The sequence below is a fragment of the Clinocottus analis genome, unplaced genomic scaffold, assembly GCF_023055335.1.
Source record: "Clinocottus analis isolate CAN_PGR_092001 unplaced genomic scaffold, fCliAna1.0.p SCAF_14, whole genome shotgun sequence".
In the NCBI taxonomy this organism is placed as follows: domain Eukaryota; kingdom Metazoa; phylum Chordata; class Actinopteri; order Perciformes; family Cottidae; genus Clinocottus; species Clinocottus analis.
In genome coordinates this window covers 4,446,972-4,473,352 of record NW_027175865.1, presented here as the reverse complement: position 1 = coordinate 4,473,352, position 26,381 = coordinate 4,446,972, and the positions used below count along the sequence as shown (strand labels likewise).

Below are 26,381 nucleotides of genomic sequence, written 5' to 3'. Positions count from 1 at the left end.
AACATGATGGACGTATATCTTTCGAGTACAAATTGTCCTTTGTTTTTGGCGGAGACAGAGGGGAGAAATAGATGGTTTATTCATTTATATAATCTTATTTTTCATACATTTGTTCCCAGCTTTATTCATTTTGTTTTCACTGCCACTTGTATTCCGTCACTGCATCCCAAAATAAATGGGTTTTGAGCGGAGCGCGATGATTCCTTCGACTGGCCCGCAATCACTGCCGCTAGGATCACTGGGAAGTCCGGGCGTGACAGACCGGCCTTGTGCTTCAGTTACCACAAACTGTCCAAAGACACAAATCATTTCTCTCTAAATGCATGTCGCGAGTAGCTCATTTGCATGTAAAGGGGGCAATTTTGTACCAAATGTATCCACATTACTTCATTTAAATACATGTAAGTAGCACAGCAGCACAAATAGTATTTACATAGCAGCGCATTCAGGCACATTTCATCCTCTGCCGGTGACACGTGTTTTTGTCTTATTTGCAAAGGTTTCAGGGCTGCAAAAGCTTTTGTGCGTCTCCCTCGGTATACTAAAGAAGCCATGTCTAAAAAGCTTGAATTACTTTTTGACAGTTCATTGATTATCTACATTTTAGTTGTTTGGCAAAAAAAATCTAATTTGCATGTTTCCTTTGCAAATCAGCAGACGTTTTGATGGAATTTCCAACAAATCCGCAAAAGAGATTGTGAAATTGTGTTTCCGTCCACTGTCACCGAAGCACAAGGTGTTTGGTGCTTTGCAGGTTGGCGTTGATTCTCCTGTCTCACGTCCCCCTCACCCCATCCTCACTCCACACAGTGGATGCTTAAGTCACATGTTCCATGTCCATCCTACAGGTGGTGACCCTGACCGTAGCGGTGAGCTGTCACTTCAGGCCTGTCCCCATTCCCTCCCCCCCCATAGAACCTCCGGATCCATAATCCTTCCTCTTCTCAGATTGAAGACTGGAGCCCACCCCTCAAGCTGATTGCGTTGAACAGGTAGTAGAAGTGAAGATCAGCTCGGGGTGGAGTGGCGGTGGGAGGGGTTGGGCTGGAGGAGAGTCAGATAAATGACTCCTCCATGGTAATGTCTGGCTGCTTTATGGGGTGTCCTGGCTGTGAGTGATGGCCTTGCTCTCGTTATCTGTCGATTGGGGTAATTGCTGTTTGTCGGAGTCTGGCTGACGGATGGTGATGCAATCTGCCCAGCGTTGCAGGGGGAGGCATCACCACTATCACTCTCCACAAGTGTCTTTACTAGGAAGCATGCTGTGTGTGACAATATGTATTCGAATCGCAGTGGTTTGAATGCGTATCACCCCCCCCGCCCCCCCCGCTAGTGTGCGTGTGCCACTTTGTCCCTGTTGCCTCGCTCTCATGCAATACCCACTCTCATCCATGTAGTATGTAGTTGTGGTTTATGTGTGTGTGTGTGAAGAGGTGAAGTTTACTTGGGCACGTGTGAAAGTCAACCGTGTTTGCATAAATGTTTAAGATGCATTAGCCATAATTCATTGGTGCCTAATGGTTTGCGATTGCTCAATCTCTTTGCTGCAGACCTCTGGTGCTGTAGAATGTGATTGTGCATATCAATTCCAGGTCCCCAGTCATCCACTCTCTTCTCTGCTCCAATAAAACAGACCGAATTCTGTGGCACCCGAGCGACCACAAATTACCGCCCTAATGAATATCCTATATTACTGGTCACACGCCAATTAATGAAGGGAAAACAACAAAAAAAAAACCCTGACAAGTAAATTTGCCAGCAGAAGTTCTTTTTCCCACAGAGCACCAATTTGGACGGAAGCTTTTTTTTGTTTTGAGCGGCTTCCATTTTGCGACCAGCTGTCGCAAGCGACCACCGTCCAAGTCCGTGGGAACCGGGCCTCTTTTCTGCCTTTCTGCCTTTCTGCCTGCCTGGCTGACTGATTGGCCGGCTGGCTGGCTGTCTGGCTGAGTGACGGTGCGTTTTGCAGAGTGGAGGAAGGATGATTCATAGCGGGCTCTCCGGACTACTTGATAATCATTCCATCTGGGGCGTGGGACAGGCTGTCTTGTCATCGGCACATCACTCATCGTTTGTTCTCCTCTCGCGTCCCTTTCGCCGCTCCATCCCTCCGTCCGGCTATCCGTCCCGTGGGCCTCGGCGATGACCCTCCGAGGTTGTAATGCTGGACCCGTGCGACATGGCAGACCGCCGCCTTTTCTTCTCAGCCGCACCTGCCCTTCCCCTGCCCCACCCCTCTGCTGCAGCCTGCCACTGCCACTCGCCTCGCGTTTGATTTAATACCAGCCTAAGTGTGAATAAATTCCTGTCACAGCCCATTAAGGAGGCCTTGGAGAGATCTGGCCTGTTATTAATTCTCCACAGCTCCTCTCTTTCTCTCCCCTCTTTTTAGTTACTATCTTTCCCACTCTGCTGCTGCTGCTGCTGCTGCTCTCCCCTCACCGCACACTGCCTTGTTTTTTTTTGTTTTTTTTAAATACCCTGTTAATTACTGTGTCTGTCCTCTTTTATTCAAATGAGAAAAGGGCGAAATTTAAAAGCAGGGGGATGTTTTGTAATTTCAAACGGAGGAGCCATCCTCTGTCTGGCTCTGCTCTCCAGACCTGTGCGAGCTCGCTGCCGGCTCGGCGTGTATAATGAATTCCAGTGGCACTGGCGGTTAGTTTTATCTGAAGAGCAGGCTGGGAGTCTGCCGAGGCCTGGCGATAAACAAACGCAACCTCCTAACTGTAATAAGACTGGGAGAGAGGGATGCAGCTTGGTTGGCAGATGCTCTCTCTCTCTCTCTTTCGCCTCGCTCTCTGATTCCCTGCCACCTCCCTTTCTCTCTCAGTTTGTCTCTCTTCCCACTCCCACAGACGTTGCCCTCCTGCTGTGCTCCACTTCCTCTCCATTTCTTTCTTCCATCCTCCTTATACACCTCCCATTCTTCCATTGCTCTCCCCCGCACCTCCCCCCACCCCTCTCCTATCACTCCCTTCCCATCTTCCACCTCTGTGTTCAGGCTCCAGAATTAGTAGTCTTTGCACAGCAGGTGCCCGTACCTCTGTCTTATTAGCAGTCGTCTATGTGGCCCATTAGAGGCTCCCTGTATGCCAAGGGCTTTTTAATTGTTTTGCAGGGGTCAGAGAGGCAGTGTAGCCGCAAAGCCCTCACAGAGGTATCAGAGCTTGGCTCTTTTTGTGTGGAGAATATGTGTTTTCATAGTATTTTGCTGCATTTAGTGTCTAGTGCAACCCCAATTATTTCTGCTCTGTGTTACACTGTTGAAGAGCCATGTAAGCAATTAGTTGTTGTTGTTTTCAAACCTGACTGCTGTGTTGTTTAGGACTATTGTTTACATGAAAGGAAGGTGTGAAGTCAGTTGGAGAGCCTTTTTTTTTTTTTTTTTTTACTGTGTACACAATCCAGCCTGCTGTGGTGCAGGTGGTTCACTTGTTTAACAGAAGTAAAAGGCCCATTGAAGCGAGCTTTATATGTTTCAGGTGTTATTGAGACCACTTTTTATAAGAAAGGAAAGGTAGGATGTAGACTTGTATACACATCAGACAAAAGTATCTTCTCATAAAAGATTCCATTTGAGATGTTTTTTTAATTCAGACTTATAGGAGTCCAGGCCTTGAGGACTCCCGGGTCTCCAAGCATCTATTGGGACTTTAAATGTTGTTGCAGTTTTGTCAAAGAGTTTTTAATGAAATGTATCCTGTGTAGTTTTCCGTGCAAGGAAAACGCTGTTTCGTTGGTACGCGTCCTTGAACTTTAACAAGTATGTTGCAAAGCCATATGCCTTGAGATAGTGACGTGAAGGGAAGGGAAGAAAATGCAACCTCTTCTTTGTTGCCAAAATCTTCTCTCTGTCTTCTCATTTCATCACCTATCTTGTCTTGTCTCTGCTTTCTCCGTTCAGTTCTTTTGTTGCTTTTTGACACACTCCCCTTTGTTGCAGAATAATGTCAGCCTGACGACTCCATAAAATGAATCAGAAGAAAATGTTTTGCTACTGCTGTGCACTCTCTTGATGAGCTGCACCACCACCCTGCCACCCGCTATGAGCAGCTACTACCATGACCACCATCGGCTTCGGCTTGTCATTTTTATTTCAAGGCCGTGTGATGTCATTAAAACCTTGACCGGGAGACTTGACAGGTCTCGTCAAATATAGTGTTGGTGAGAAAGTTGAACAAATGCAGAAGAGGTTTTCACATCCGTGGAAATAGATTTTAGAGCGTGAATTAGGGTCTGTTTTACACTTTAAGCAGAGAATATTACGTCATTAAAACTACAAAGGAAAAGATGTGTTTTCTTATCTTTTATTCCCCTTTTTGAATAGTTTTTAATGATGGAAAAAAACTGCTATAAATCACAAAGTAATAGGAGAACATTCAGAGCGGTTGAAATTTTTTTTATTACATTGGCTGGTCAAACAACAAAGTGCTCCGTATCTACCAACATGGATCAATGATCGGCAATTAGTATTGGTGGCAAAGAACAACAACAAGTATCTTAAATCTGTGATCCGAACCGTGAGTTTTATGATCTGTTGCACCAATAATGCTGACTAATGCAAAAGAGTGAAGCAACAACACACCGAGTGCTGTGCTGTGTAAGGGATGTGAGCGCTCTGATGAGGTGCATTGCTTCTCAGATTTAGCTGTGGTTGGTATGCTGTCAAGAGGTGATCGAAGATGCTTTGAGTTACCTTTTTATGTGTGAAACACACACAAACTAGCCTTGCCTGTGATGTGACCGCCACGGGGCGAGTTACATCACCTGAAAGCCCACTATGCCTTTTTTTTTATTTTGTTTTTTGCTTCAAACCCTGCTATCATTTTGAATTCTGCTTTATTCTTTTTTAGTAAAGGAAAAGCTGCTTGCGCAGGTGTTGACAGGAATATTTACCTTTGAACTTGAGAAAGTGCTTTGTGTCGCGGTGAAGCACAAGAAGCTGAGCTCGTTCTCTTTTCAGCCTCAGCTCTTCCTCGCTGTCAATAAGCATCTCCAACAAGTGGATTGGCGGTTTTAAACTGGAATTACCTCTCTTTTGTCTCTTAGTAACCTCTCTCTCCACACACACACACCGCTGCCTTCAGTCTTAAAGCGACAGTGGCAATTAGAACCAATATTACTTCGTTGGAGGGCTGCCATAGGGGAGCTGAATTTAGCTACGTGTGAGTGATAGTACTTATTTAACACATCGCTTCACACGATGCTTGTGCCGTCTGAGTAACTGTTGTTGGCACCTTTAAATCACAAGTTTTGTCAACATCACTGGAAGTTTACACTGCCAATTTAAAATATCACCTTGAAGTAACATGTGCAGGGTTGCAAACAGCCTGGAAGATTTCCTGAAAGTTAAACTTGGGGAATTTTAGCAAAACATTTCATTTTACAATTGTATTTTTTATTGACTTTTTAATCTGGTGGAAATACACATAAAAAGGTGTAGGTCTTCTGACATGTTCGTTTTAAAAGTATGCCCATTTACTTTTCCTTCGCATGTACAGGTCCTTGCCAGTCTCCCATTAAAAAGGAATTCAGTAAAATGACAAACCTCTGCATGCACAGTGCATCCTGTCACGTGTCTGAGCCAGAAGACGCTTTCATGTACGTTTTGATTGCGTTTCTGGAGTGACTACATTTTAAAGTCTTATAGCCCGAAGCAAAGTATGCAATGTACTACCTGTTAACGCCTTCTGCTAGTCTTTGCTAGCTAGCTGTTAGCTTGTAGCTACATTGATTATAATTTTGAATTTGAATTAATCTCTCTGTTCATTATTTATTGTAAAAATGTATTATTTGCTCACTTTGAATTGAGTTTCCACACAGCCCACATTGGGCTCGCTAGTTGACCATACGCCGGATTTTCCATTGTAGCTTATGTATTTGACAAATTAATGGGTTATCATAAAACAAAGTGTTCTTTCCCTGTGAAATGCGTGAGCTGCTGCTGTCTTTTTTTATTTTTCCATCCATTTCCATACAATCCCAATACTTCCCTCGTTAATTCACATGGAAAGTTTGCACATTGAATATTCCCCCGAAATTTAATCATGTTTACTTGGAGTGTGAGAGGAGGTGCTCAGCTTGGCCTCAGATGATTTAAGCTCCCGACAGACGTCTGAGAGAGATGAAAGAAGGACGTCCCGTCTGCTCTGAGATTGGGACGGCGGGGTATCGCACTGCCAACGATGGCACTCGAGCTCTCAACACTCGCCCATACAAGCACACGGGACAGGCTCAGTCTTACCTAAAGTACACACGGACGCGCTTAAACAAGTACACACACACTCATGATGCTCCCCCGTCATCTGATCCGGTCTACATACAAGCCCTGCAAGCCTGCACACACTGCAGCTACGGTCAAACTGAGCGCTGCTTTCCCCTTTAGTCCCTGTTAGCCGGTAAGTGGCACAGATGTCAAAAAGCAAAGACCTCCAATTAAACAGAGTGAGCAGATCGCCTCAGCCGTTTGACACTGTTTAATAATGGCTGATGTTGAGTTGAGCCTCTAACTGATGTCTGAACGATGTATCTGTAGGCTGATTTTTCCCCGTTATCAGGCGACCTCTAGCAATCACTACGTTGACTATTTCCTACCATTACTTTTCTTCATTCAAGTTTTTTTTTTAATCTTATGATTTTATTACCGTCAATGTTTAGTGTTCAGAATTGACCGGCGTCTTTGAAAGTAAAGTTTGTCATTCAACTGTATCCGGCCTCCAAATTTGGTGATATTTATAGTAGAAAAAGCAGACACATTGGATCAGTTTTGTTACATTTTGGACATCAATGGACTTTAACTGTTCATCTTTAAACGGTCGTGCGAACGCAGTCGACACACTTTGAGAACCAGAAGGTTGTGATTCTAATGTCGTTTTCCTTATCTGTCCCCAAGCTGCTGCAGCTAATCTGCTGCATTGTACAAATGAGCCTTGTTGCTCTCCTGAACTAAGTATTAACGTAGATATGCACTCGGGCACAAAAGCTTCTGGTTTGTTCTCATGTCGGCAAAAACAGCAATTACTGCAATATGTGACATTCAGGGAAATAGACACTTTCTTGTTTTTATGTCACTTAGCTCTCCTCCAGTCAACGTAGCGGTGTTCCCAGGATTTTGCTCCGATGAGCAATTTTGCTGATGGTTAAGTTGCCTGCATGGCTGCCCATCATTGGTTTTAAAGCAACTGCACTACAACCTTCTTGCCCCTCATTTATTATCACTGGGAACCAAATCACAAAGGAAAGCGCAATCGATGGGGGCTACCTGGCAGAGACGCAAGTGCTTAGGAGAGAGCGAGGGGGCGCCTCGCCTCCGATAGCTCTAAAAGGCTAAATCGATTGCAGCCGCTCTGCAACAGTCGGCTGACACTGCAGGATTTCCGCCTCAATGCTGAAGACGTATTGAAAGAAACCCCGTTGGTAGGTATATGCGAGGATGACAGCATGGCTATTGTATTTCTGCCACCCTTGGAAGAGAGGGCTTTTATCTGCCTTCAAAATCCCTTTTAAAGGACTGCATTCCCCCGGGAAAGCCCATGCCAAACACAGAACCCCCTTGCACTTAAACCTTCCCGTTGAGAAAAAGACAAAGTTTATAAAGTCAATTAAGGCGGCTTTTTTGGGGGGGTTTTAACTGATGGCAGGCAAATTAAAGCTGCTTGGCCCCGGCTCCCTGTGGGTATTCTGTCAGATGGTAAGCCAGGGCCCACTTAGCGTCACAGGGTTCCCCAGGCAGAGCACCGAGCAGTAAGCAGCTTACTTATCCCCCAACTCACTTGTGCTTTTTTACCTCTGAACGGGCACTGCATTTTCCTTAAAGTGACATTTCACTTCGTTGGAACAAAGTGCACTCGCATTCCCGCCGCAGTGCAATCAGGGAGCGTTCCTGATTGCCTCAGTCACGACGAACCACGAACTCACGGCACCGGATATTACCAAGAGTGAGCAGACACATGTCATGATGTATCCACGTCTGTGCGCTCTAAAATATCATTTTTACATAAGCGGTCGGGGAAGCGACACGAAATGTCTCAGCTGTCTGATCCTGATGCAGACCATAAGGTTCGTGGATTGTATGGTCAGGGGTACAGTCGGTAATATATTGAGCATTGGTTCTCTCTGACACAAGAATGTTTGGCCCCTGGACTTTGGGCTGTCCCAATTCCTCTGCCTGACAGGGAGTTGCATTTCCTTGAGTTAATTTTTCCATGTTTGCATAATTTAGAGGAACACTTGTTTCTGGAAAGGCACCTATCCAAATAGTCGAGGCTCCGTTCCAAGTTTTTGTCACACTAATTATAAACCACACAATTGAATCAGATGAGACCGGCACTCCAGCCAAGACACTATTTCACTGTCGGGAGGACAGCAAGTTTTTTTTCTTTTCTGCTCCAGCCTCTGCAAACCTTGGCAAATATCGCGCGTTTTAAAGTAGAGTGACGGGTGTTGACTATGTGGATGGTGATTCAGGTTTCAACCTGTCTCATCTGTGGAGATGCAGTCACATGCTTTTCCTTTCCGAGGGACGAAGGTCTGCAGCGTTTTACCAAGTCTAAATCCAGTTCTGAATCCTATTATTCAATCTGAATCACTGGTACTTCTGTTCAGATTACAATACTTTGTGCATTCCCTTCCCGACTCATTTTTACCTTTTTTTGCTGCGAGGGGACAATTGCGTTTTCTCCCCGCTGGCCGGCTCTGCTGCCAACGGTGTGGAAGCTCAATTAAAGCCAACACCGTGGGAAAAGCACTTGACCATTCACCAAACATCAATTAAATGAATTGCAGATTTTTCAAGGCACTTAACGTCCATTGAGGGTGAAATCGTTTTACACTGTTCCAGGTCACCGGATCTGATGGAACCACAGAAAACAGTTTAACTATAGGGCATGAGGCCGAGCACTTTACGCTCTCAAGATGCTAAATAATGCCCAAAGTTCTTACTTTAACACGGTGGACGATGGAGAAATATTTATGGAATAAGGAAAAACACGATATGTCGCAATTTGTAACTGGATCCAAAAAGGAAACCGGCTATTGGAACCCAAACCGACTCTCCTCTCCATCACCTCTTCCATGTCTTTTCCTCTCCTCTCCACATCTCCTTTCCTCTCTTCTTTTATCTGCTTTTCTTCTTATTCCTCCTCTTCTCGTTCCTCACATCTCCTTGTTGCCTCTTTACTTCTCCTCCATCTCCTCTCCTCCATATTCTCCCCTCTCCTTCTCCTAATCCCCTCTCCTCACTCACAGACACTTACACTTGTAATTCCCATCCAGATCCGTCTGAGTCAAAGCTGCGTTTTGAGTCGCCAGCGACAGGGCGGATTAGCGCTGGAATCCTGAGTGAAGGCACATCTTCGCTGCACTTGATATATTCCCTCTCTCTCTTCCTGCATCTGTGTGTGTATGTATGTGTGTGTGTGTGTGGGTATACTTTAATCTGAGTTTCTTCCCCGCCATTATCTCTGAGCTCCTCATCGAAAAGCAACGCTCGCTCCTAATGTGCTCGGTGGTCATGTTCTTAATCGTCGATCAAACAGGTTAAATAGCTCAAAAGCAGATGAGTACCTCAGCTTATTCATGTAATAATCACAAGATTACTCGATTTTTTTTACTTTAATGTCTAACGGATAAAACACAAAAAAAACAAAGCAGCCTCCCCACTCGTCTTTTAATGTGGAGATAATGTAGAATTAATTAATACTGGGATGCCAATTATTAAGCTTGATAAGCCTGAAGACGCTTGTTGTTTGATGGCCTACATTTAACAAATCCCAAGTGTTCCGAGATTACGACGTCGCGCCGCGTTGTTCCAGCCGATGCGTCACCGAAACGCTTTCAATCAGCGTCGTGTTAAAGTTACAACACGTCCATTCACTTTTCATTGAAAGCAATCTCCCATCGGGATTTGAATTTATGAATACTTATTGTGTGACTAATGGCTTTCAGGTCAGGGAATGTCTTGAGGTAGACCCGAGCCGAGATGTGTCCTGACACCAGACGCAGAGATGCAGCCGCTTGAGCTTCTCTTGTGGCAAAGTTTCACTAGAGCGGAATTTTAATAAAGGGGGTTTTCGATAAAAAATTCCCTTTTTTATTTATTTTTTTCCCTTCTCTTTTACACCCTTCTACTGAGGACAGCTTCTTTGATCTGACTTGGAGGCGTGGGGGAGAAAGGGAGCTTGATGAAGGGAGTCTGAGACCGGCAGACGGGGGAGAAGCAGAGTTGTTTGAGTCGCGGCGCTTCATCCACGTCACTTAAACAAACCGTCATCTGTCCCGTTAGCGAAGAGCTCTCCGTCTTCTGCTCCCGTTATTCTGCTTTTAAAGGCTTCAGCTAATGATGGAGCTCCTGTCCTCCGCTCCGCCTCGCCATGATCAAATGTTCAAAGATGATTCAATCTGAACATATCTGTAAATACATGTAACAGACAAAATGAAAAGCAATTTGGTAGTGAATCATTGTTAGCGCCTTCAAATACATTGCTGTGCTTCTATAAATGGCCGACTGCCACCAACCGTTATTTTCATCATTGACTAATCCTCTAGTTCATTTGTCCAATTCACTGTTTAGTCTGTCAAATTAAAACAATTTAAAAAGTGAAGAATTAAGCTATGAGAGCCAAAAGGGGACATTTTCAAATATCTTTCTTTCTCTCTGAATAACCCTCTTAATCTCTTCTTCATTAAAACGCATCAAATCTTCTCTTTGAGACGCTAGGAACCGCGAATATTTGAGTTGTTTGAGAAATGGTTAAATAGCTAAATGATCAATTCTCGTTTTCATCAACCTATCAGTTGATTGGCTTTGTTTCAGCACTACTTTTAGATTACTGCACTTTATACTATAACATAAGAATTTCATAATGTCTGAAAAGAAAGTGACAAATGTCGATCACATTTTCCTAAAGCCCAAAGTCTGCCACAGTAACTTCAATTCTTAATTGATTATACAATATTTTTGCTGAAATCAAACCCCACAAATCACAACTCTAGAATCTGCTCTTAGTGGAGATGAATCAGGAGTAAGTTTCAGCTGCTCTGACATCCGGCTCCTCTTCAGTAACAGGGACTGGAATCAGATCTGGTTTAGACCCTCACCCCACTGCCAACATGTTAAATCTGTTGGGCTGCCAGCTTGCCAAAACTCTGTCCAATAAACAAAACTACTGGTGAGTTCATGTGACTTTAGTCAACACGACCTTGTTTGCTTGCGAGGAGACTGTTTAAAGGACAGATCTCACTTTGGCTCGTCCTCTGCCCAGATGTGCCGCAGAGCACCGAAGAGCTTCCTGCGGTCGGACGCTGTTCGTCTACATGACCTTCGTTTCCTTCTCTCTCTAATCTCACACACACACATACACGTGTTAGGTGTACATCTACTACATCAAACATGTCATAGAAACTTACCTCTGATGTTTTAAAACAACCTCCAGACAGAACATCAAGAAAATTAACTGAATTTTGTATTTCTTAACAAAAAAAGGTCAGAAAACGTGAGGATTTTGTCTTTGTTGGATTGACCAAAATAGTTGTTTGAAGACATCATTTTTGGAGAAACCATTTGTTGTTTATTGCAGCGGTCCATAAAAAAGCTCTTCAAAGACGTTTTTCACTCTTTGTTGCTAGCTTGTGGGCTTAATTTATGTCAACTTGATAGGTGTCAAGAGGCACAGATGGACAGACGGTCATTTTTCAAAATAAATCATCTTTCAGACCTTGATGATCAATCAAATATCTTTACAAAAAGACCCACAAACCAGCACCAGTCCGTAACATTGTGCTTGGGCACCGCTGCTTTATTGGGAAATGTTTGATAGACTTAAGAGACTACAAATTATAACGATAGTTCATAAAACAATTTTTTTTTAAACAGTTGACAGATATATCAATTAGTGAGATGAATTAGTTACAGAGTTAGCAAAGTGCTGGGCGTAACAGAAAGCTGTGGACCCGTCACTCCTGGCCGAGACCCAGTTCCACTTAATCAGGTCCGTGTTGGCGCCGATACCGAAATCTAATGGATTGAATCCCTCAACACGGAGTGATGCACAAATACAAACAGCCGCGGAGATTGTCCAGTGCAGCCACACACACACACATATATAGACCTACAAGCATACACACACAGACACACACACACACACACACACATCAGACCGTGGACATGTGCGCAGCTGCACACACACACCATAGCGGCTTCTCCGTGCTCGCCGGTCTTTATTTCCGCTCCATCTCGGGTCACTGTGCCTCCCTGCAGGTGGGCGGGCTGCCAGGCTGCAGGACGGCCCCTCGGAGACAGGAGCTCAGACGGCGCTTCCTTGTTTACTTTTTCAAGAGTTGTTGACCGGCCACCCGACGCCGACGCCGGAGCACAACAGGAGAGGCCTACAAACGGATTAAACAAAGGCATCGGAACATTGTGCGAGTGGTGGGCGAGGAGATAAGGGAGGAAGAGGTGTTTTTGTGTCCGCGTGTGTGTGTGTGTAAAAGCCTCATTCTTAAAAACCCAGAAGGTTCAGACCTCCTCGTCGCTGCTGCGTTTCCTTTCTCGCAAAACATTGCATTATAGGTGTGAAGGATTAGAGTTACACTAATTACGAGGTAATGAACGGCATTATATCTCCCCGAGGTTGCAGAACAATTTCTGTGATAATAGCGGTCTCTTTATTCATATATCAAGATATGCCAGCGAGCCTTTTTATGATGAATGTGCCGTGAAGGCTCCGCTGCCTCCGTCGCCTTACTCCCACTGTGAAAGATGTGGAATTACATGTCTTGTTTTAAAGAAGAGCCGAGAGGAGATTTCATAGAAGAACCTTTATTCACGAGTAGCACATTTTGTCTTTAAAGTCCAAATCTGCCCGTTATGGCTTGAAAAATATACATCTGTGATTGCAGCTGTTAAATGCTTCATGTAAAACAAATAAAAAACAGTTAAAGTAAAAAAAAAAAGAAGGGAAAAGTTTAATTGTTTAAAACGTGTTTGTATTAATGAGATGATAACACAAGCCTTTGTAACTTCAGAGTAAATGGCCGAGTTATTTTAAGAACTTGCTCTTCAGGGTAATGAGGTAATATATAGGGTAATATCCTATGTAACACACACGCACACACACACACAGGGAATTAAAGTAAAAGTCGAAGAGAGAGAAAGAGAAGGACGGGGGCAGAAAGAGGAGAAAAGAGCGAGAGAGCTTGAGAGGCAGTGAGAGACCCCCAGAGAGAGCGAGAGAACGACTGGACGGCCTCCAAATGTTCCACTCTGGAATATCTTCAAGGACAATCAGCTAAACAGTTGATATTAAGAGAGCTGTGTGAAATCGATTGCTCAAGGTGTTATCTGCGCTGCAAAAATGGCTGGTAATTAGTCATGGCTAAAGGAGTGTTACAGAGAGAGCGAGATGGATTTAATCTTAATAGATTTCACTGCACTGCAGATACAGTAGCTCCTGAGTGAGCCCCCCTCTCCTCCCCACCTCTCTCTCTCTCTCTGGCTATCCATCAGAAGAAAAGCAGCTGAGTAAGTCGCTGTGATGTACTGCTGTTGCTAAATTTGCACGAACCTTCAAATGTATGTTTTGCCCGAGTTACTCGTTCAAAGGCGGCACGCATTCGGCAGCTTGTACCTTTTATTCTGACTTTCCAGCCTAGCTTGTGTGCGTGGGCGTGTGTGTGTGTGTGTGGGGTACTTCAGTCCACGGCAGCTGTTGACTTAGAGATCTCGGTGGCGTATTCAGAGGCAATCGGCGGACAAAGCCCTCAGTGACTGACGGGCAGAGTGGAGCGTTTGCTCCTCTGCGGTGTCGCTGTGCAGCTCAGAGACGGACAGATGTGTTAGTTTAGCGATTAGCGGCGGCTGGGATTGATGAAGACGACTGAAGGTACTCTGTGTTTGGGCAGAGGTCGATGTGGGCGGGGCCTTATTGTGTGTTGGAGGAGACAAATGCAATGATGCGTGGCTTCTATTGATCTTCAAACTGAAGGATGAACTAGCGCCGGTGTTATTTTCTATACATGTCTTAACTCTGAATAAATCTCCTAAAGAAACAAGTCGGCAATACAACAAGCTAAACGGACAATGTGCACAAGTTGGAACGCTGCCACTGGCGTTGAGCTCCAAGTGCACGTGTGTTTTTGCCAAACTCGCATTTAAAAATGGTGAACTGTAAAATTGATGCCAAACAAACACTTTAAACGCGATGACTCGACCCTGAAAGAGCTTTAAAACCCTCAGTTTGGCTTGAATACAACCAATATTTTCTTCCTTTTGGTTCAGCATAACTTGTGCTACATTCGAAGGCGGGGAAACAGAATCTTTAAATGTGTTTCTCGTAGGATTTCCTGCTGGAAAAAAACCCTCCCAGTTAATATTCCCATACCAGCAGCAAAACAGCAACAGTCATTAGGAAGGAGATTCCATGTGGATCCTGTTTTACTTCAGTACTTCTGGTGAAATAAATAATATTTTACAAGGTCTTAAAATGGTTTGTAAGTGTAGTTTATGTTGTTTTGATAGCACAAGGTCAAAGTACAGCTCGTTCAGAAGCTCAGTGTCACAGCTCGACTTTGTTTGTTGTGCGCTTGGTCGGTTGGTTTCGGTCTTTTGTGACCTATACTTTTATTGTTATTAGTGTGCGTGTGTAGTTTTTTCCCGCATATAAATATATGTTTCTTTCTCTTTTTGTCTTTCTTCCTGCAGAAGCTGAAGCAGAAGAACCAGCAGTTGAAGCAGATCATGGACCAACTCCGCAACCTCATCTGGGAAATCAACTCCATGCTGGCCGTCAGAAGCTGAGCCACACACCCTCAAAGACACCACACACACACACACAAACACACACACACACACCCTCACACACTCTTATATAAATAACGGACAGGATGATTCGGCCGTTAACTGGCCGTGTGACAGGGTACCACAGGCCGGCTGAGGCTGCACTTTAAAGAAGAAATTGGGACATTGGCAATATCAACCCGTTTCCAGAAGACATGAAACAACAGATGAAAAACCAGATGAGAGGTGAAACATGAAGACGAAATAAAACTGTGGGGAAGGAGACATTAGGAGGTGTGCAGGTGACGTCAGTGTGGGCGACGACCTCGATATTCTGCATTTCAATCGACGTTAAGATGAATTAATCAGAGGAGTTGATGTATTATGTTTTATCTATTAGTAGGTACCAGCTCAATAGAGGGCATGTAGGGACACATTGATATATTCTATTTAATCCTAAAATTCTGCCAATTTCTTAGTATTGGAATTGTTTGAAGGCCTGAAAAATAAAAGAAAAAAGCTTTTATGTGACCTCTAAACACTTTAATAAGAAGGACTGTCAATGAATGAAGGAATGTGTGAACTCTGCTCTGCTCCGCTTGGACTCGACATGTCAATACGATGCCTTCTTAAGGATTCTGCTGAACTATAAATTTTGCTGTGATTTTGGAAAACTGTGTGGTTTTTGTTCGCCGGTGTTCGTCTGTATTTATTGGGCATTTCAGATATTTCAGAGATATCTACATTCTAACAATTATAAATATAGCTATTTATTTATAGAGAGAACAGAGATAAGCTAATATCTCCTGATATGTCAATCTGCAACAGATTTATCAGTCGCGCTCCTGTGGGAACAGAACAATCATAACTCCAGAATATGGCTCAGCCATCTGTAATTTGAAACGAATAAATTCATGAATTAACTATGAAACAAGTTTTGCATGAGAGCAGTTAGTTTTTTAGCAAAATAAATACATCTGACCGTTATGTGACGAGCTGTTTGAGGGATCAGGGTTTGGTTTACTCCTGCAGACATAGTTGATTGCCAAGTTCGGAATAAAAATCCTTTTCTCCTATAAAAAGCATTCATCACTATAGATGAGGAAGGTTAAAGGATTCTTGAAGGATTTCAGTCAATTCAAACATGAAACATGAGCTTAAAATCAACGCACGTGTGCACAAACATGAACATGCGCCAACCTGGCAACGCTGTCAGGTCTCAGATATGCATGAGTATGTCTGCTCTGTGTGCGTTTAATAATTCAGAGCATAGCCGGGGTCATGTCTGAGATGTGTGATGAGGGGGTCGTCCTCCGGGAGGAGCGATGCAGCATTGAAACAGCGAGAGTAAAATCAAATCAATGCAGTAGTGACTAATAAAGCACTCCTCGGTGGTCCAATAAAGGCACGGCAGCATTATGACTGTATGGTAACGGAGCGTGTTCTCATTCTCCAGGGGTCGGCGGGGGTTGAGTGCTTGTCTGTGAACACTTTGTCGCCAAGGATGAAGCGAAAGGAAAGAGCGAGTGCAGAAGAGGCAGCGGTAGTGACGCTTTGTGTTTCGAAAGGACTTCGCGACACGCGTTTTACGGCTGCATAGCATAGTTGACGTCTGTGAGGTCAACGTCGGTGCAGGAGGGAGATGGCATGAAGATGTTGGCTCCAGCACTGATTACTCTCGGTCGCCATGAGAGGGGGAGGGGCTCCGTACGGCGCCCAACAGCAGAACTAACTTATTCTATTTGAGAGGCTGTTTGGGGACGAGCAGGGCCAGTACTGTGTGTGTGTGTGTGTGTGTGTGTGTGTGTCCCCTATATGTCTGGATCAAATTAATAAGTGTACTGTGCATCATTAAAATATGCTATAATACATTAGAGCACTGTCTAAACATAGCTTACTGTGGTTAAAACCCTTGTGAGGCAGCAGGTTAGCGGTCATGTCAGTAGTGCAATAAGTGGTTAAACTGGTATGAAAATAAACTGTAGGCTATCAACGTCTACTGTAATAATATCATACTTTTTTTTTTATATGTATGTTGTCTTGAAAAACAGCGTATTCAACATTGTAATTGGACTACTTAATTACTAAAAGCAAATTGTTTAAGCATCCTGTGCAGAGGAAGGATTCGTCCCCTGCTTTCTCATCACTGCAAGAGGTTTAAATGATACGATACGTTTCAATATGATGTAATCATATTGAAGCTGATAGTTGCATAATATAGGAGTTGAATAAAACTGTTGAATATGCAATAACCAATTATTTTTGCACAAACATGTCAGCAGTGGAATTTGTGTTTGGATTCCTCAGAACAAATCCAAAATGAGAAAACAATGGGCCTCCTGCCAGACCGGCTGGCAGCTTGAACAAGAGGTTCAAGCTGCCAGCGAGTTGCCGATATCTTTAATTTAGCATTCCAGACCTGTTGTGGTGAGTCATGTGCAAAATATGTACATGTAATAAAAACAATAGGCTTCCACGAATGCATTGCATAGTTCATGTAGGCAAGTAGCATTAAACAGACATCCCTCAATAATTAGACTTCATAATGACGTTAGCCTGTTTGACCTCACTTTGAATTGAGTAAAACGTTGAGCTATTGATGCTATTGCACCGCTGCAATATCAACATGAACATCTCGCGCCGCAAAACGACTTCGCCGAGGCAGCTCTGAAGTTTCCTTTGTGTCTGCGCACAATGAGGTCAGTGGGAGGAACCGGGCGCGTCATGGAGGCCTCTGTTGGCACACAGACGGATGGTTCCTCACGTGCAGGTTCCCGCACGTCGCCGTCCAGGTGTACGTGCTCCTTTGTAATGTCTGACAATGCAACTCCACCCCCACGATGAGTAGCCGAGACGCGGCTCCTTCATTCCAGCGGCGTCAACGGCTCCGGTTCCCTTTCTCCCACTGCGTGGCGCGAGCGGGCTCCTAAAAACGCAGACATTTCCCTTTATGGACCTCCGGAAGGCGGGGCGGGAACCTGCAAACCTGCAAAGTTGTCTTTTGTATCATTTGGTGCCATGTTCAGGAATGGCCTCTCTTGATTTTTATGGCACACAGCTTTCGGCTGCATTACCGTCACACACTGACCTGGAGTGTGGATTTAAGGAAATGGCCTTCTATGGTTTAATTACGCTCTTTTGAAAGGTGGCAAATCACTGTGTTCCTGCTGTGATTACACATGACGTCAGGTGCGTTTGTTGAATCTGACGAGGATCACTCTAGTAGAAAAAAAAAAGGTAAAATTAAGACGAGAGAATGTTCTTGCAGGAGGCCCGACCCATGTCAGAGTCCTCGTGAAAACCAGTTGTCATCAGCAATACACTTAACTAGTGTTAGCCAATCAGAGGCCCAGTAGGGCGGGTCTCTACAGAATGCAGGTTTGGGAAAAGAAAATCATCAAAATCCATCTTTCGACATATTATACTATGACTTTTTTATGACATGCTAGACAAAAACATACTTCTTTGTGTGAATAGTATGACGTTGTATAATATGTATATTGTATCAAACAAGGTCTTGAAAATGGAAACATTGAAACAGTCTGTTGGAACAAAATGCGACAAGGCGATGCAGTTATCATCAAATATGAGTTTATTTGTATTTTTTATAAATCATTCTTACAAAATTGGCATTTATCTATTTCATTTGTGACCTCTATAAAAGTCTTCTGTTAATTACAAGGTAGGAGGGAGGAGAAGGCATCAGGACAGCTGGGCTCGGCCGAGGCTTCACCGGTCGGCGGACACGACCGCCGACCGGTGAAGCCGAGCGGCCGATTCACTGATAAATAATCCCAAACAGGAAGTGGTCATACGTTGTTGCCTCAGCAACCGTGTCCGAACACAAAGAGGAAAAGCGGGGGGGGGGGGGGGGGGTTATAATACGGGAAATGGAAGCGGTGACTCATCCAGTGTATGCAAAGGCAGGGCTGTTCGTGGGAGGTTGGGGGGGGCGGGGCCTGCGTACGGGGGGCGGGGCCTGCGCACGGGGCCCCTCGCTTGCCCGTCTCCTGGAATGAACAAGTCTGGGGACAGACGGCGCTCGCCATGTCGAGAACTCACTCACGTGTTGATCAAAAAAGGCACAAATCAAGAACAGACTAGTTTACGGCACGCACGCCATCGCCACTAGAAACACCAAACTGCCCGGCATATTTTGGGGGTAAAAACCTCGAAGCACACAACGATGACTTGCATAATGTTCCCGCCCCCCCCTCCCCTCTCCTCCCCCACGATCAAATGAACCGACGTGACGGGCGGTTTAGAAGCAGATGATGGAGGTCGAGCTCCTCCTGCCAAGTCATGTGACCTTGTTTTTGAAAGCGGCAATTCAAACACAACTGTGTCACAGCCTCAGACCCATTATTGTAATGCATGTGGGGGAGAGATGTTACAGCTGAAGCTGAAAATGTTTCCGTCTGGTTCAGAGGACCCATCTGCTTATTATTTTCCGCGTGGCAGTCGGCGGCGTGGTCTTTATTGGGACTTTGCAATTCGACTCCCGCGGAGAGCCGAGATTGTGCATCCCGATCCAATTCCAGCCCGCTGCTGTACGCAATCTCTTAGAGTTAAGACACAACTTTGTGTGACGTCTCTCGCGGAGGGAGTCCTGTGTGAGAGAGGGCGAGATGTAATCTCAGAGTGGAAACATAACTATGAGCCGTGCATCGCCGTCTTCAGTGGATTAATGTGCACAGCGTGTTGAAAATAAACTGAATAAATACCATTAGCTCCCCTCAGCGATGCGGGATCAGTCGGATGTTCTCGCCGCGTCCTCTCGGATCGTACACTGTCTCGTTTTTTTTCTCAAAAAATAAATATATTCCTATGTATGTACAGTGCAGAGAGAGTCGCGGGGATTTGAAATGGGCGGTGTTGTTTTTCCATGAAGTATCTGAAGGGCTCGGGGACGTGGTTCTCTGGAGATGACCCACACACACACACACACACACAGACACACACGCAGATTCAAACGCTCACACATAAAAGGCTCGATATGGATTCAAACAATCTGCCGATGGAAAGGGGACCAGATGCAGCGCGAGGGAGGAGCGCGTGCAGCTGTGACTCCACACAACAACACAACTCTCTCCCGGCAAACGAAGTAACACAACACACTTGGAAGCCCCAGAACGTGAAAGACGAGCGGGATATTTAAAGCCGTGACGCGATGAGGAGACAAACCTCGATCGTGCTGCTGCTGCGTTTGGATGATGATGATGATGATGCGCCAAAAGCATGAAGCGCACCTTCGTCCAAACTGAAAAAAGGCTTCGCGATACATTTCATAGAAACTATTTGTGGAACAAAATGAGAACAAATGAATGACAAAAAGATTCAAAACTTGAAAGTAAAACCAGGAAATGAATGTGTGACACTCATATTGAAAATGGCAATTGGTGAAGACAGCTACTGATCAACACACACACACACACACACACACACACACACACACACTGAACAGCTTTGGCTGAGACATTATGCTGAATGCCTGCTCCACAGAAAGGCCACTAAAAGCATGCTGCTTCTTTGAAGTGTCTGCAAACTAAAGGATGAGGGAGCGGAGCCCGAGCCCTCGGGCCGCATGCCGCATGCAGACCTCATGCCGATCAGGTCGAGTTTGAGAGTCATTTTTTCTCCCCGATCCGGTTGTCCAATACCAGTAAGGTAATATAAGGTGCAAAAAGTCAGGATGGTCGAACACGATGGCGATGCGAGCAGCCGCTTTGAGTGACAGGCGATCAGAGGGAGGGAGGGGGGCGTGTGCGAGCGTCGTCTCAAGGCCGGCGTTGAGCCTCCACAACACAATGGTCCTTAATGTCGGCGTCCCATCGACGGGCCTGTCTCCTGGGAATAAAACAGCACTCCGAATGAAATGGGGTTACCTAATTGAGGCCCGAGCGTATATCTCTCTCTCTCTCTCTCTCTCCCTCTCTCTCTCTCTCTCTCTCGGCCTGACAAAACGGAGGAGAAAACCTTCTGTCATGTTAACGGCTCCGAGGTCCTCTCTGATGTGTCGCCGGGAAAAAAAGAAGAAGAAAATAAAAATCGCGGTGGCTGCTGGACCGACGGCTGTAATATTTCAACGCGGGGGGAGCATCTCAAACTGATGGAGGCAACGTGATGTGTGCAATAACAACGAAAAAAAAAAATGATAAAGGCAGACCCTGATGTCAGAATGGCACCGATGCGCTGCAGCGTATAAAAATAAAAAAAGATCTCTCGACAAGCAGGACTGTGAAATGACGCTGGACGCCGGTCGCTAAAGACCTGCTATGGACTGAAACGCTATCCCCTCCCTGCCGGGGTAGAGCTGCGGGGCCGCGCAGGAGGAAATAAATGGGCAGAAATGAGTTTGGGTTAGAATGCAACGTTCTGCTCCATTTCATCCAGAAATGTTCATTTTGCTCATTCCAACGGAAATGTACTCCGCCGGAGCTTATGGTTGGATGAGCCAACTTTTTAAGGCTCTGTACAAACAACACACACACACACACACACACACACACACGCACACGCACACGCACACACGGTACAGACAGTTTAAAGGGGGGGAATAAAAGATGATGAAAGTAAGTGAAAAAAATAAGATGAGAAAAGTACTGCCTTGGCGAGTATGAGCGGAAAATGTGATATGAAACGAGATGTTTTTTTCCCCTCAAACTTATCTCAGTGATAACAGGGACGCAGATAGCCGTATCAGCACATCAAGGAAGCAGCCGAGGAAAGGAAAGACGGGATGTTTTCAGGCTCAAGGATGTGTGTTGATAGCCGAGAATTTCAAGAAATAATGTCTGCTTTGCTATAAAAAAAAACCTTGTCAGGCCACTATAATAACAGACTGGACACTGTTTACCTCGGCTGCCTTGAGAACGGAAATATTAAAGTGATGACGCTCTGACTGTGAACCTCCCGGAGAGAGCGAGCTGTCAACAGCGACACCAGAGAGCTGATTTGTACAGAAATCAAATCAACCGAAGAACAGGGTCTCCTGGGCTATAAAGCAGGGGCGTGAGGAGGGGGTTTCGGTGGTCCGGTATTTACGTCCTGATGCGGACTGGGGAGGGTTGCTCGGGGGCGCCCCGGTTAGGATTTACGACGGGCGTGGGCGTAGGAGGGGCGGGGCTTGCGATCGTGGACGCCTTCCCTCTTCTACCGTCCTGCACGTGTGCCGAGAGAGCGGGACGAGTCGGCGGCGTCCGTCGTCCGTGTCGTATAAAAAAAAATATTCTATCCAAGAGTTCTCGTCGTCAGTAGTGAGCGCTGCGTGTCTGCAACATCTGCAAAGCACACAGCAGCCGTTTGGCGTGTCCATCAGTTTGTGTAACCCCTCTTCGTCTGTCTGCGTTTGCGGGTTTCTGTTTGCCTTTTCCGTATCCAAACGCCGTCTGCTTGTTTCCTGTTCATCCCGTACCGCGGCTCGGCCTGGCGGCGGCGCGGTCGTCGGCAAAGCGCTGAGCGTGAGACGGCGCCGCGGCGCTCCCCGTCCATCCCGGCGCCGTCCCGCTCGTCCTTCTGCTCTCCGCGGAGTCTCTCTCGCGCGCCTCCCCCTGCGCGGGGTCTCCCCCGAGGGGGCGCCGGTCCTGTCAGAGCCGCTCGATGTCCCTGTATTTCTTGCGGAGGATGGAGACCTGGTCCTTGAACAGGATGGGGTCCAGTCTCATCTGGGAGTGGACCAGCGGCATGGCGCCAAACCAGCTGGCGAACTTGTTCATGCAGGTTTGCCGCTGGGCAAAGTGGTCCGGGTCGGCCCAGCGCGAAGCTCGAGAAGACTGCCGGGAAAGACAGAAACAAACTTATTTGAGTGTCTTTCACACGCGAAAGAAGTCATTTGTGCAACTAGGATTACACAGTGGTGTGACGCTGATCTTTAGAAACATGCACCAGTTGAAATGATGAGCTAGGAGTGACTAAAAAAATCCAATAATGAGCTCAAAGCAATGGATAACTGTTGCCTTATCGGTCTAAACACACAACATCGAGCACGGTCAGGTTGCACTGCTTTAGATCCACTCAGAAGCTTTAATTGGAGTGAACTTTCTTGTGAACGTGACGCGTGGTGCTGATGAGAGAGCGACGTCTGGGCCGCGCCGCACATAAACCTCGGCTTTCGATCATTAGCGGGGAAAGGGCCGCTCTCCCCGTGAGGAAAAGAGCGACAATAACAATCATCTGCCGTTCTTCCTTCATTCCATCATAGTCACAGTTCAGACAGCGCGACAAGAGAAAACCATTACTGAAGGACGGCTGACATTAATGCTTCTCAATAAATCATCAGCTGGGTCATATTCTGTATTTGAGGCAACGCGATGACGTAAGCCAGAGGAAGCGACACAACTCTTGTGAGTCTGCCGTACAGTAAGTGGCTTGTCCTGTTTACCCGCGGGGGGTCGCACCAAAAGAACTTCAGGAGAATAATTCATGTTCGTACGGCAGCGAGAGCTCATTCCAGCCGAAAGGCCGTGACACACGCCGACGATGACGGGGAGGAAACAATGCCGGCTTCAGCGTGAATCACAGTTTTTATGAAAAGGAGGACGCAATCCGAGGGGATGATGTAATGAGTCTAAGCCTGTTACGAGTTCAGTCGTGTCCTGGAATGTGGTTTTGCTTTAATGCAAATCAATTCTCTCAACTGGCAGATGTGGTTTCTGGTGGAGCTGCCAATGAGTCATCTCAGTCAAGTAACACATTTTGCAAAGTGAAAAACTGGCGTGCTGTGGTCACGAGAGGGCTTCAGCGCGCTCCTACCTGTCCCATCATGGTCTCCTTGTACTGTTTCTTCTGCGTGACCTTGATGGGCGGCAGCTTGGTGACAGCGGAGACCAGGAAGTTCATCAGGATGTCCTCGCAGTTGGCCAGCTGGTCCACCATGCCCTTCAGACTGGTGGGTAAGTAGTTGGTGTACAGGTGATGGTAATACCTGCCGCAGAGGGAGAGAGAGAGAAACGAGTGAGAACGCAGCAGGAGTGGATCATCAAATGAGAATAAATACAAGATCAGGCGGATTAGTCGAGCTCAGTGGTCCTCAAACTTTTCCTGTCACGCCCACTTTGGAGGAAGCAAAACGTTCGGGCCCAAACAACATGGAAACAAAATGGTCCAAATTTATAAGAGTCCTCCATCCGTGCTTTTTTAATTTAATTTAATTTAATGAAGAGATTAAAGAGGATTAAAATCCCTTTCAAGTAAACCAGATTGCTCCATCTGACAAAAAATATGTGTTAAAAAGTTATACATGTGCAAAAAAATAACTCATATTTGGCAAAAAGATGACCAAGGGAAGCCGGTTGGATCCCTGTTTTATCCCTACAGTTTCATGTTGAAGTGTCCTTGAGCAAGGCACTGAAGCCCCAGAGCTACACAGCAGCACAAAGCTCCTTAATTACTAAGGATGATGGGTAAAATGCAGAGAATAAATCCCCCACCGTGGGATTAATAAAGGATTCTTAAGAAAAAAAATCTGCATCTCCCTCCGCGCCCGCCTGTAATACCTCCGCGCCCCACTAGAGGGTCACGCCCCACAGTTTGAGGACCACATGTCTAGCTGGTGAGGCGTTTTCCTCATTTCCGGCTCTTTTTCCACACAATAAAGTGCTGTTCATGTGTACAGACATTCAGATTTTCATTTTTTGGATTAATGCCTAAAAAAAAAGGGCAAAGGCACAGTGGAGGTGAGTGACCTCACAGTTCCAGGCCTTTGTAGCTGGATGAAGAGCAGCGGCACACACTACACACACCTTTACAGGCACAACTCAGAGTTCAGCACCAGACTGACGGCTCCGGTTCCGGGATGGATTGAACGAGCGAGTTATTGAAAGTGATTAAGCGTTTTGGCTGCTGTGATTGGCTGACTCGGAGCTTAATGGACTGCTCCCATCACGGCTGAGTGAAGCCATATTAAAGCTGACAGGGCTGTTGTAAAACTAAACGCAGGAACTATGAAACGGTGTGGAGCAGACAAATTGACTCTTTTTGTGTGCGTGTGTGTGTGTGTGTGTGTGTGTGTGTGTGTGTGTGAGAGGGGGGGGGTGAGGCTGTGCAACACTGAACAAGGTGGAAGACTTTCATAATCTGCAGATGTCGGCATCAAAAAGGCAGACGGCTGAACACCGGAGAGCGGAGCGATCCCCCCGGTATCAGCCGAGCGGAGCGAGACGGCGAGCGGCCGTACGGGAACCGGGTCTCGAGCGGATCAGAGGGCGGCGGCGGCGGCGGCGGCGGCGGCGGCGGCGGCGGCGGGGCACCTGTGGTAGATGGCGGCCCCCGTCAGCACCATGGAGTAATCGTTGGTCCACTTGGAGGTGTAGCCCCAGCGCTCCTTGTTGCCGTCCCAGAAGTGGCTGCGGGCGGGGTAGCCCACGATGCGTTCAGGGAAACTCTGCCAGACCGTGAAGGCGAAATCCACCTGGACGCACGCAAGACAGAATATGAGCATGTTAGGATATTTTAGAACCACATTTTACACACTTCCCAATGAATAATAAAAAATAAAAAAAAAAACACACTGGTATGAGTTGTGTACGGTATTCATGGTTTATAACTCATTAGCTAATGCTTTGCTTCACTTGAGGTTGCCAGCTTGTGAAAAATCCCTCAGGCAGTTTGTATTTTATTTTCAGAGCATTGGATTTATTGATTGCTGTCAAGCTGAAATGAAAATTTCAATAAACACAGCAAAAGTGGACCAAACATACCACAGCTTTCAGCAAACTATTTAAACTGTTCAGACATTACTTGACCCATCTGGACAAAAATCAATCAGCTTATTAACTTCCATAACTAACTCTATAACCGACTGGATGGTTTATTAGAAAGTGTGAAACTCACAGGTGTTTATTAACGGCTTGCCACCCTTCACACCTGTATCATCACCAAATAGTACAAACACCAGCCAGGGAGCTGGATCACAAGATTGCTCTGATTAATGGTGTACAACTGATATTAAAGCATTAGCAAGTGATGCATTAGCCATTAATAAAAGTATTATTACAACACAGTTTGAAAAATGAGAAGAAAACACTATTCCTGCAGGTATTATGTGATTGGTATATTTCAATAGGATGAGAAGAGAGAGCTCCCACACGCTGTCCTCTCACTTGTAATGAACTTGTATTCATGAACGCTCCATTCGGGACCTTGAAGTTCATTGCGAGTAAAAGGACAGCGTGTCGCCATCCCCGTCTTCTCTTGCCGGTGGATGTTTCCTCTTACGAGACACTGAAGGTGTTTGTGAGGCGTCGCAGTTTACACTTAGACATGACATATTTCCTTTGAGATGTGGAGAAATCAAGTTTTGTTGAGATGTTCTATTTAAGGCATACATGGTGTTCAGGGGGGGGGAAAGAAAGAAAGAATCCAAAAGGGAAAGACGACAGGGAGAACCGACAAAGGAAGAGCACGCTCAAACAAACCGCGGTGAAAAGACAACAGAGGCGAAACCTCATCAAACACAAGCCGTCTGTCCTGAGCAGCTGCCTGCAGCAAACTTCTGTGGCGCCGATCAAAGCGTTCAATCAAATAATTAGATGAAAACATCAAAAAAGCCTCAGCTGCTCCACAAACAGCCCTCTCTGCATTGCACCGCGTACTACCAGCCTATCAC

The 26,381-nt window shown here is 45.8% G+C and overlaps 2 protein-coding genes across 2 annotated transcripts in view; one reads left to right on the top strand and one right to left on the bottom strand.

Annotated features, from left to right (window-relative positions):
• The window catches only part of med30 (mediator complex subunit 30), a 31,464-nt gene extending 15,689 nt beyond the window's left edge, over positions 1–15,775 (top strand). The window contains exon 5 of the mRNA XM_068575636.1: positions 14,702–15,775. Within this exon, the coding sequence (XP_068431737.1) occupies positions 14,702–14,797 (96 nt within the window). The 3' untranslated portion in view covers positions 14,798–15,775. The remainder of the gene's footprint in view (positions 1–14,701) is intronic.
• Positions 15,776–18,642: 2,867 nt separating this feature from the next.
• The window catches only part of ext1b (exostosin glycosyltransferase 1b), a 105,095-nt gene continuing 97,356 nt past the window's right edge, over positions 18,643–26,381 (bottom strand). The window contains exons 9-11 of the mRNA XM_068575199.1: positions 25,024–25,184; positions 23,528–23,699; positions 18,643–22,548 (exon numbers count right to left, since the gene is read on the bottom strand). Of these exons, the coding sequence (XP_068431300.1) occupies positions 22,363–22,548; positions 23,528–23,699; positions 25,024–25,184 (519 nt within the window). The 3' untranslated portion in view covers positions 18,643–22,362. The remainder of the gene's footprint in view (positions 22,549–23,527; positions 23,700–25,023; positions 25,185–26,381) is intronic.